Source organism: Glycine max, chromosome 3, assembly GCF_000004515.6.
Source record: "Glycine max cultivar Williams 82 chromosome 3, Glycine_max_v4.0, whole genome shotgun sequence".
NCBI lineage: Eukaryota > Viridiplantae > Streptophyta > Magnoliopsida > Fabales > Fabaceae > Glycine > Glycine max.
This window is the reverse complement of record NC_016090.4, coordinates 802,872-815,271: the sequence shown is the minus strand read 5'-3', so window position 1 is coordinate 815,271 and position 12,400 is coordinate 802,872. Positions and strand designations below refer to the sequence as shown.

At 32.2% G+C, this 12,400-nt stretch overlaps 1 protein-coding gene across 7 annotated transcripts; it reads left to right on the top strand.

The window, feature by feature from the left end:
• Nucleotides 1-533: 533 nt before the first annotated feature.
• Nucleotides 534-11,357, top strand: LOC100784358 (peptide chain release factor PrfB3, chloroplastic). 7 transcript variants are annotated; one of them, XM_003520924.5, is made up of 8 exons: nucleotides 534-987; nucleotides 2,061-2,278; nucleotides 2,899-3,099; nucleotides 4,599-4,811; nucleotides 5,381-5,558; nucleotides 6,399-6,546; nucleotides 9,462-9,619; nucleotides 11,100-11,357. In XM_003520924.5, exons 1-8 carry the CDS (start codon nucleotides 795-797, stop codon nucleotides 11,102-11,104), a joined length of 1,314 nt encoding a protein of 437 aa, XP_003520972.1. In that variant the 5' UTR covers nucleotides 534-794; the 3' UTR covers nucleotides 11,105-11,357. The 7 variants fall into 7 exon arrangements, with proteins under 7 accessions (XP_003520972.1, XP_014628891.1, XP_006576306.1 ...); XM_014773405.3 differs by having other exon boundaries at nucleotides 534-1,016; nucleotides 11,100-11,239; XM_006576243.4 differs by lacking the exon at nucleotides 9,462-9,619 and having other exon boundaries at nucleotides 536-987.
• The last annotated feature ends 1,043 nt before the right edge of the window (nucleotides 11,358-12,400 follow it).

Here is a 12,400-nt window from a genome sequence, read left to right as displayed (position 1 = left end):
TTATTTATTTATAGATATTTTAATAATAATTTAAATTTATGATATTATTAGCTAAAGTGAAATAATTTAATTATTATTATGGGTATTAATTTACAAATTAGTTATTTTTTTAGGTTTATTATATGTTTGGTTCCTAATTTTTTTTAAAAATGTTTGTAGTTCCTGAATTTTTTATTTTTATTAGTTTTAATCTATATTAAAACAAATAAAAGTATGATGAAGAAAAAGTTAGAAGAACAAAAGTAAAAATGAGAAAAAGTTAAGGAACTAAAATAAGATAAAATGAAATATAAAGACTAAATCAAAATTTGTTAAGAATTTAAGATTTTAAAGAATAATAAACCAACATCGGTTAATTCAAGTAAGTGATTTAGGATTTAAATCTTGGTTAATTATGAATAACACTAATTGACTTTTAAATATGAAATAACTTTTGATATTTTTGAGTAAAAACTAAAAAAATAGTATTAGTGTGCTTTCCATATAAACCCTTGAGCTGAGCCACTACGAATCCGAAACCCAAAACCGTTGTGTTGTGGCTATAGAATAGTCCACTTGTCTTGTTTCACAGCGAACCAAATCTCTTTAATTGATGATTTCCGCTTTCAGGATAAGGCAACAACGGAACAAAATTTTCTGTGTTCCAATTTTGCTTTGGACACAACAAAACGGTAGCTTGAGCTTTGAAACATAGCAGCATTCACTTTTCACGAGAGAACAAACAAGGCCTTCTTCTTCACCTTTTCACATTGTGTTGCATCATCACCATCCATTTCCATTGTTAGCTCCTCTTAATGGTTATGGCAACTGTGGGGTCTGAACCTGCTTGTGCAAGAACGGTTCATGATGTTGCATCTTCTTTCAGCTCTAAATGGCAGCACTCTTCTACGGTTAAGAAGCAGCCACGTGCTCGAATTCTTCAATGTTCTCTCAGGATTAGAGCTTGTAGTTCCATGGCTAACAAAAAGGATATCTACAAACAAGTGGGTCTGTTCCAAAATGCTATCTTTTTTTGTGTAAGAGCATGTACTGACTGCTTTTGGTTAATTCTTATGTAGTCTGTGTCTGTGATAAAGTGGCTTTAGTGGTTCTATCAAATTGTGGTGTTTCCTATAGTGGATGATGCGGCTTTTATTACTAGTTATGTGTGTAGTTGAAAATGGGAAGGTGGAAAATGAAAGAGTGAGGTTTGAAAATGTGTTTTTAGATGTAGATTAAATCTTCAAAAAAAAACTTGGATGATGATAAATGGTATCTTTTTCTTTGCAATAGATGTTCCACATCCACCAATGTCAATGGCCCACTCATCTGATTCTGGAAAAATGCCTATGGGATTAATGGGAGACCTCTTACCTCTTATCATTTAGTCTTTTTAGATAATGAGTAGTTCGGATATATGATGCAACAGAGATATAGGCATGTTAAACTTGATTCTATGATAAAAATAGAGAAACGGCATCAACTATTATATTATCTATAAGGGTATAGCTGGTTACTATCGGTTCCCTAAGGGCAATGGTTAAGGGGGGTTGAATACACTTTAGAAAATGCATCAAATTGCCTGAAAGGACGTGTTGAATGTTTTTGTTTTTTGATATAATAAATGCTGTCTTTTCCAATAAAGACTTTCTGTTTTTTGTTTCCATAACTTTTGTCCTTAGGGCTGGTTAGCATTTGCCTATCTATAAACAACATTACTTGTTCATATAAATTTGTTTGAAGAATGTTGCTCCTTGTAGTTTTCACATACACTTCATGCCAATTGTATCTATGATCATAGCTGATCGTGCATATCTATTTTCCCCTTTCTATTCAGTTAGTTGGTTTGTTTTGTTTGTTCTTCTCTTTCCTGAGCCGAACAAACTCAGAGCAAATTATAAGCTGTTTGAAAATTATTGATAGTTCAATGACTCTTCTGCAAATTTATTTAGCCAAAGTAAAGTCAATATCACATAACAACTCATGATAGTATTAGTATAGTCTCTTATATAAGCTGTAGGTAAGTGCTTTATTTCACTTATTATTTCGGTCAATCATAACAATCATTCAAATATGGTCAGGTTTATTTTCTCTAAAAAGGAAAATTGAAGATGCAGTTCTTCGTGCTGAAACGTTTGCATCGACAGCCTTGGAAATGGAAGAAGCAACGTGGATTAAGCAGGAAGAAATGGTACGTGATTTTGATATGTGGGATGATCCAGCTAAGTCCAATGACATCCTTGTCAAGTTGGCAAACAGTGCCAAAGTGGTTGATTCTCTAAAGGACTTGAAATACAAGGTAATGCTCTGTTCCCGTCAGTTTCATCTGAATTTTGGCAGTATTATTTGTCTTCTCTTCTATATAAAATTTGATTCGTATGAAATGATAATCGTGTTAGCCTCTAAACTAATGGTATGTGGGGACTCTAATACACTAATAAAAAATAAAATGAAATGCAGCTATTACAATGAAGAAAGAAGTGTACAAAGAATACTTCTATATACGAGATAATTGTTATGATATTTAGTTAGATGGATTTTCTACAAAGCTCAAAGATAGCCTTCGATTTGTGGATGGCATCTTTCATTCAACCAGAATTACCTTATATTACCTCTATTTACTGTAAACTTTAGTTCTGCAGTTAATCCTCTTGCTTGTTGCCTTTGGTCCACCATACTTCTTAATGAATGATATATTATGTATGGCTTAGGAAAACTGAAAAACACATGTTTGCTAAGGTTGGCCAGAATGTCACTAACAGATGAAAATTATAGCTTTATTGGCCATATGGCTCAAAATGAACCTTTGCTAATACCACTAAAACACATAACAAATGCCATGCTAGTTTGTTTTATTTATTTTATTTTTCTTTTCTTATTATTTGAAAACAATATGATGCCCTGTTGTATGTCCTGCAGGTAGAGGAAGCAAAGCTGATCAATCAGTTGGCTGAGATAAATGCTATTGATTATGGGCTTTATAAACAAGCATATGAAACATCATTGGATGTGAGTGAGATTGTGGATCAGTACGAGATTTCTAAGCTTCTTAAAGGGCCTTTTGATATGGCAGGAGCATGTTTGGTTATAAAAGCTGGACCTAAGGGCATCTATCCAAAGGTTTGATGATGTAATGTTTGAACTTCATTATGATGATGTTTAAACTATAACTTGTGAATCTGGTTGATGTGTGATTTTTTGTGTTACTATATTAGTATAAACTTAATCCTTATTATGATTATGGTGCACTCTAAAATTGATTATTCACTTCAGCAGTTGTTCTGAAGTTTAATTGTATATAGTTTGGTAGGCATGCATGTGGAAGATGAATATCATCTTTGTTCTCCTCATGCAATGAAGTGATTTCCATTGGCAACTGGACTTTTTAATTTGCCTTAGTGTGTAGCTGTACCAGTCATAAACTCCTACTTTTTTTCTACAGAAATCAATTTCCATCATCGAATTGGTATTTTTACTTTAAAATATTAAAATTTCCGGTGTTGAAGTTTTAGTATTACTTCATTCTTGGAGCTTTGCTCTTGAAGTAGGAACAAGTAAACAAGGTCTCCAATAGACTTACTGTTTATTTAGCACAACCTCACTCATATGTGAGCTTAACTATTGCTGAATTTATCTTCAAGCTAGGATGCACCAAATCGGGGACGGGAAATAGAAAATCTAGAAATCTCAAGATATGGGTACTATTAGGAAACAGAATTTTTTTTAATATTTTTAATTATTTAAAAACTGAAAAATAAAAAAAACATGAGAAATAAGTAACAACACTAGCATATTATAAACTTAAAGACAATCCAATGGTCTACCAAAATAAAGCATTAAGGTGCAAAGTGCAAAATTAACATTAAAAAGTAATACAAGCAACTTAGTTCAATGTCTAAAACAACAAATAAAATAAAACATCTAGTATTATCAGCATTCTCACCAACTCATTCTCCAATTCTGACTCATCGAGTAAGAGTGAAAGAGAGGAAACCCTAATTTTTGAAAGAGAGTGAACTGTAGAAGAGAGCCCGTCGATTCTTCTTTAGTCTTCTTTCCTTTTTTTTATGTTTTTCATTTTTTTTCCGATGCCTGAACTAGATGAGTTCAATTTAGGCAAATAAAATTATATATTAAAACATGGATAAACAACCCACAAAATCAGAATCAGATCTGGAACGAAAATAGAACACTTCATCTTCCTCCCCCCTTTCATTCTTTCTTCCTTTTTTTTTCTATCCTTCTTCTCCAAACAAGACACTGCACACGATTTTACTGTCGCCCTCTTTGTCGGTAGGCAAAAAAATATCAAACCACAACAATAATAACAGATTTGGATCTCAACGCAACAAAAAAACAAAATTAAAACACATCTATTTTATCAGTGTTCCTGTGCCACCTAGTGGGTGTTCCTGTGCTTCATAGTTTTCAAGTACTAGAACTTATGAAGTGTACCAAATTTTTTGAGTGTTATACATATAATAAACATATCTATTTTATCTAGACTTTGTAAAACTGGGTTGCTGGTTGTCTGCTTTATATGATTTCATATTTTTTGTTCTCAAACGATTTATGTAAATTTTTTCTGCTGTCCTTGGCCTACGTCTGCGTTAATCAAGCTCTGGGCAGAACAGATCCTAAGCATGTATCTTAGATGGGCCAAAAGACGAGGTTATGAAGGAAGAATTGTTGACAAGTGTCCGTTCAAGAATGGAGGAATTAATTCTGCTATTATAGAGTTTGAATTTGAGTGTGCATATGGCTATCTTTCAGGGGAAAAAGGAGTTCACTACTTGATAAGAGGTTCTCCAAATGAATCTTCTCAGCTTGAGGTGTGAACATTTCCTTTCATCCTATTCAACTGCAAGCTGGTTTTCCTTTCTGATATACTGTGTTGTTTTCATATGGAATTGTATTATAGAAAAACTCTTTTTGGGAAGAAAAGTCTTCAAATACCTTATATAGAATATTAATCTCAATTCCGTCAGGTAATATTAATAATCTATATTGATATCACCATTAGATTTTTCTACGTTTGTGTATAAAAAAAGCTAACAATATAATGTTTTTAATTTACTAAATTTAATTAATCATAATTATCCGTGTGTAGGAAAAAAATTATATTATGTATTGTAGAAACAACCTTCATATAGCATATAAAAATTCATGTTGGATTTGTATTTGATGGAATATTAAAGCATGTATCGTAAAGCTGTGATCACTGTGACCTTTCTTGAGTTGCTACAACGAGGTTTAACTGTATTTTTGCTATAGTGAATTGAGCTGTATTATAACAATCATAGAATGGCTTTGTATATCAAGGACTACAATGTTTTTTAGGCTTATGAACTAAGTATTAAAATTTGATGAAATAATTTGTTTAGTAATTCAAAATTTGCAGGCTAGCTCAGCAACTGTAGATGTTATTCCCATGTTTCTTGAGAGTGCTTGTGATCTTGAAATTGATTCTGAGGATTTGATTATCTCATCTCCCTTGATTCATGGGAAAAACAAGAGACAAACTGATCATACAGTTTGCATTCAGCATATACCTACTGGCATAAGTGTCCAATCCTATGGTATGCATATGTTTGTGTTGAGATGTTGGCTTCTTAGTTTCTGTTTTTTTCCATTATATATTCAAGATTATGTTTTCTGTTTCCATTTTGTCTTTTACAAATAACTACAAAAACTATGACCTTGTCTTCATTTTGTTTCCATTTTTCAAAGGTTAGTATAGGAAATGTTGAGTTTTCCCTTATTTTGACTTTGTTTCCTATTTTTAGAAATTTGTATTGGAAAATCTTTTAAAACAAGTGAAAAATGAAAGCAAAGGTGACATTTTCCCAAACCAACTAGTTCCTATATTTTGAAAGCTTATGTAAATTACAAATATTTAGTGAATTCAATCATCAAATGGGTTCATATAATTCAATTATCCATTGGGTATTTATGGCTGAATAAAAATTATAAAAGAGATTAAGATGTCTTTTGCTACATTGGTCTACCTTGGACTGCCACTATATTATGGCATGATTGATACACAGTTGTAAATTCTCAGGCCTAGTTAGTACTGTTCAATTTGTGCTTTAGGGTTGAGGACCTTGAAAATTGTTTCACATGGCTGCCTAAAGAGATGAAATGGTTAATAGTTGTACCAGGCATCGTCTGTATAATTGGCCATGGTTAATCCAGCTTGCAGTTACATTAATGTAACACATGGAGAAAACTAGCCAGTGCATGAGGAAGAAATTAATTTTTTGTTCACTCATTATTTGCTTTTTAACCACATGTCCTGACAATCATTCCATAGAACTAAATAACTACCAAGTCAGTTTCCCTTATTTTTGAAAAGAAAAATCTGCTAAGCATAAAAATGGGGATTCTACTTAATTACATTTTATGTTGTCTTTGTGCAGGTGAGAGAAGCCACTTTGCAAATAAGATGAAAGCACTAAACAGACTGAAAGCTAAACTTCTAGTGACAACAAAGGAACAAGGAGTTGCAAGTATAAAAAGTATACAAAAGGAAAACATTGTCAATTTATGGCAAGAAGAAATTCGGAGGTATGTCTCTCATCCGCACAAGTTAGTACATGATGTAAAGACAGGCGTTGAGGTGCCAGACCTAAATTATGTTCTGGAGGGGAATATTGGACCCCTTATTGCAGCTCATATTAATAGCAGAGTCATGTCATAAGGTCAGAATCCATGTTCCTTAGGCCACCACGTTCTCATTTTGCAATTGTTTAGCAAGATAGACTTATTATTTTCACCTTTTCAATCCTGCAAAATTCTCAGGGCTTACTTCAATCCCTTGATTTCATGAGCCAAAAACAAAAAAACAAAAAAGAGTATCAATTCATCAATTTTTGCCTGTATTGATAGATATGTTGATGAGTTGAATGCCAACAGCATTATATTCTAAACATTTTTTTTTATTTGCTTTGGCATCAAACTCTGCCAATGTTTCTTCATAGTCAATCCCTAGCCCTGGTTAAGGAGGAGGGTTGTTTAGGCCCTCGGCAACCAACGTAAAACTCACGGTTATACCTATCATGGATCATTCATGAGAGATTTTTGTAAATGCCAGGCCGTTACCAAAAAGTATCATGCTGTATCACCTGAATATAGTGTCAAATGAGCAGGGACTGCTACATCGGTGCTCTCGGATGTAGTGTAAAATGAGCAAGGGTCCTCTAATTTTTCTGGATGAATATGGGTAAAGAAGTTCAGATGATCAGATTTGCTACTTGGAATATTGGTATCATGACAGGTAAGTCTATGGAAGTGGTGGCTTCGGAGAAGGATTAACATTATGTGCCTACAAGAGACTAAATGGGTTGGAGAAAAAGCGAAGGTGATGGATATCACTGGTTTTAAGCTATAGTACACGAAGAGGAAAAAATGAAGTAGGTATTATGGTGGACAAGGTTTGGAAAGAAAGCATGGTGGATGCAAAAAGAATTGGAGACAAAATCTTAGCCATAAAATTAATGAGGGCATAGGAAAAGTTTTGGGAAGACTTAGAGGGGTTGGTTCAAGGCATTCCACAATAGAAGATAATTTTCTTATGTGAGGATCTAAATGGACATGTTGGTAGTCAGAAAAGGCATTTTACAAATGCACATGGTTTTGGAGATCTAAATGAGAAAGGATAGACAATTTTTTACTTCTCCATGGCTTTTGACCTTCTGTTATATCCTTCATGTTTTTGGATGAAACAATTTCGAACAGTTTTCCATCATATCATTTGCGAAAAAGTTTTAGAAATCACATACACACTGTTCAATTTCCTCTTCTAGCGTGTTCCATCTTTTTCAGGATTCAATGTGACAATAACAACAAATCCTATCAGCTTTTCTCACGATTAAGATGTTGGGGAATCCTTACAAATAAAGTTGGATCTAATTATGAGTTTGGAGAGGGAGAAAAAAAGAGTCTAAAACATTATGAAATTTTATGTAAATGTTGCTTACCTGAATTGGCTTTAGGAATAGTTTTACTTGAACATTCCATCCTACCACAAGGGATTGGTGTTAAAACAAATTTATGTTAAATTTATTAAAGTAAAATTAGTATGTTGATTCTTTAATTTTAAGGTTGGTTTTGATTTCATCCTTCAACTTTCATTTCTTTATAATAAATTATACTTGTACAACAAAATATACAACTAAGAGAGAGAAAAAGAAAAAGGAAAATAAATTTAAATTTGAAATGTAATAAATGATACGGTAAATAAGAGAGATTCACACACAATATTAGAGAAGTAATATAGATATAATAATTTGTATAATATTATATTGTGTGTTTATCTCTTCTACACTATCATTTATTACGTTTCAAGTTTAATTTTATCTTTCTTTCTCTTTCTTGGTTGTATATACTTCCTTTGTATTTTTTTTATAAGATATTTTAAACTAATTTACACCCTTTAAGAAGATTTAAATATGTTTTTGGTCTTTTTAAGTTTTTTTTTTCATTTTTATTCTCTAATAATTGTAAGTTTGTGTTTTTCAATTTTGGTTCTTATTTTTTTTATTCATTTTTAGTTATCTAAGTATGCACCTTTTTAATTTTAAATCCTTTTTTTTTCATTTTTATCTCTTATATGGGTGGAAGTAGGTCGAATTGCCCATTGGGACCTATGACCTAGTTCATTTAAAGCTTGGGTTGGCTCGACTCATTTAACAAAAAGGTCATGTTCAAGTTTTTTTAAAATTTTTTTTAGTTAAATAAGTCAGGTCATAAGTGTTTAAAAAATCATAAGCCTAATGGGTTAACCTACTTAGAAACAATAGTTTTTTTTAATAAAAATACTATTATTAATATGATATATAATATTATTATTTTAATGAAAATAAAAAATTATTTTTGTTGTTTGACAATTTAAATCATTTTAATATTTGAAATAAGTTAATTCCTATAAGCATAGGTTGATAGTAGGAATAAAGATTATTTTTTTGTGGGGCTTAAGAGGCTTTAGTAGTTTGTCACATGTAACATTTGTAGCCAAGTTTTGACCATATCTTGTGGTGTAAAATTACCTTATTATTTTTAATGAAAATCTTTGATTTTGTTAAAGAATATTTTTTTTTTACACTTTTTAATATGAATAAGCCTTTAAATAAACTTATGGGTCCAATCAACTTATATAAAGATTATGCATATCCAAGCCTAAAAGGTAAACTCTTGATGGGTAATAGGCCCACGCTTGGGCTATAGAAATATAAAAAGTGTTGTTAGGTGCACCCAACATTTTTGCTGGTGCACCTAGCACTTGTAGTGAAAAGGCAGTAATACCCCTGACTTATTTTTTAAAAATTAACGCGAGACTCTCTCTCCCACCCCGCCTGCGTTTTCGCTTCTTCTTCCTGCGGTTTTCTTCTCTTCTTCCTCACAGCCTTTCCGCTTCTTCTTCCTGCATTTTCGTATTGTTGTTGCTCACGTCACCGACGTTTCTATTTGTTGTTGTCGTTAAGAGGAGGTTGTGGGAAGAGGTTCTTCTTCTTCTTCGTTGAGGAGCTTGCCACCATTGTTGCCGTGAATAGGAGGTTGACGTGGTGCATTGAGGAGGCTTCCGCAAAGAGCAACGCCGCCGTCCACCATCGAGGGAGCTTCGTCACCGTCCACTGTCGAGGTAAGCGCTGTGACCATGTCGTTTCCACCATTGTTGTCGGCGATAGGGTAGATTGTTGATCTGAAAGTGGAGATGTGAGTGTTACGGATCAACTTGATTCGTAAACTGCTCGAAGAAAGTTTACGGATCAAGTTGATCCGTAAGCATCTTCCAGATCAACTTGATCCGTATGATACTTACGGATCAACTTGATCCGTGAACTTTCTTCGAAAAGTTCCCAAACTAGCAATGTCACCTACTTGGTAAACCATGACCGTTAAACAAAGTTATGTGTCTTCTTAAAAGTTTCACATAACTTGTTTGTTTTAATTTTGACTGTTTATGAGAAAATATTTTTCCATTTATGATAAGATATAATAGTTAATATTTATTTCCCACATTCTCAAATAAAAATGATTCTTCCACTAAATACATCTTTCTCTATCTCTCTTTCTCTTTATGAGTGTATATGTATGTAATTAACATACATTTAGTAATGACAATCCAAAGTAATTATTCACATTTAGCCTTTATTTTTATATAAAAAACAAGAAAAGTTTAAAATTTTAAATTATTTATTAAACCTTGAGTTTAAAACCAAAATGTGTTTCCAACTAAGTTTCTAATTATACTTTTAAGGAGGGTATAGAAATAAGTGAGTGTGCCATGTAAAAAAAAACACAACTTCTTAAGATGATGGAACACAAACTCTTGTGTTACATATGCTTTTGTGCCTTCTATTTTCACAACCATTTCTTGCAATTAGATCATTTCCAAGTTGAAAGAGTTGAAACTCAATCAGAAACACATTTCGATTTTAAACTCAAGGTTTGAGTGTGAATAGTTTGTGGAATCCCTCAACTCTTGAGAAACAATGATGAATAACTATTTGTACAAAATTTGACTAAATATTTTGTTCGAATAATAGTTTGACATGGGCAGCTCATGAGAACAAGGACGAGTACAAAAACAACACTTGGTCACCATTGGTTTCCATGAGCACCTAGAGTAGTTCATTCGAAGTGGCAAATAACATCTTTCTTCAATTCACACTACTTTGCGGTAAACGCCAACATCTGGAATAGGAATCACCCTCTTGTTGAGGCTTACTCTTAATCACACACAACACGTGCCTCAATCACATTCTTATAAGAAGCTATTCTTTTTTCTACAATACTTACACAGTTACATTATTTTCTCAATATTAGAGCAGAATGAGTCTAAGCTTATGCCTCTCCCATTTCCCATCCCCCTCCTTGTTACCTTTTTGCCTCTCCTCGTTCCTGACTTATATCCTAACATATAATTATCCTAAAATTAAACTAATATTATGCATTTTAACTTGATCTAAACCTTCTAGTTAAAGTGAAATTAAAGATGCTTTGGTAAAATGAGATGAGACTAGTACTTGCCTAGTGTTGTTATGTAAGCTTTTAGTTTATAACAACAATGTTCTTAATAATGGTTTGATGCAGTGTATCTTGGCTTTCTTGCATTTCAGGTTAAGTGCATGGGATTGAGCTGATTGACGTTAGTGAATGCATGAACAAGATATACTTTAGTAATGTATTTCCCTTATTGTTGTGTATTTTTGGCATGTTGGCTTTATTGCAGATATATATTTTTTATATTAGCATTCCTGGGAAGATTGCCTTTATTGAGTCAAAAACTCTTATTGTTAGGGAGACTCTGACCATTGTGGACACATGCAGGTCTAACATGTTCTTTTGTCGCATATTCAAACTCGTATTTTGTTTTAGTATTGATGTTATCTTGTATTATGCTATTATGTCTGTTGCATGTAAAGAGAAATGTATATTTAAAATTTAAATTAAAGCACATGAAGCTATTGTGTTTGTTGGTTTTAATGCTATTATACTTTTTAATAAGAGAAGTTATTTTATACAACCTCGTAAACCTTAAATAGTCTGAACGTAGCAGTGTGAGACAATAAATCTCTACCCTATCTCTGCCCCTGCATATCTCAAATACAACAGTCGAACTTATCATGGTTCCCCATTTGCTTAATTTACTCAAGGTTTAGAATATAGATTTTTGGATTTTATGATGTGTCACATTAATTATCATCACAATTGAATCAAGGAATGTCTATACTTAGAAGGAAACTTCAATTTGTGTTTATAATCTCAGTGTAACGTGGAGAAATGAATGAGAAAAAGTAAATCTGCTCTTGATCGGGTTTTTTCTCAAATATATTTCACATATATAAAATTGTATAGTGAGAATAAATTTTATAACCGAGTCAGATGGGAACACGACTTTATTTTTAAAATGTTACTATACTTTTTAATAAGAGAATTTATTTTATACAAAGGAGGCATATCTCTATCCTCTTTTTGTCGTTGCATATCTCAAATGCAAATGAGGCATCAAAAGAAATGTAAAATTTTTACATTCTAATTATATAAAAAAATGTTGCATTAATAAAAAGAACGTAGAATTGTATAATATGCAATGCTAATTATATAGAAAAAAATGTTATATTGAAAGAAATATAGAATAATGTAATATGCAATAAGGCTTAATAGCATTACGTTATGTATGTTGAATATGAACAAGAATGGTCATCACAGGATAAATTAGGTAGAAAATAGAAATTTCTTTTAAAAAAAATTGTTGCATAGCAGCAGTTTCAAACTGCCTCTAAATAATTTAAAAAATAAATAAATTTCATGCCTTGTGGAAGTTTCAGCCGTTGAGTTCAAAATCATAAAAAAATATCCATCTTCCGATACACTCCAAATTCACTAATATTTAATATCAATGCCTATCTAGCTATGT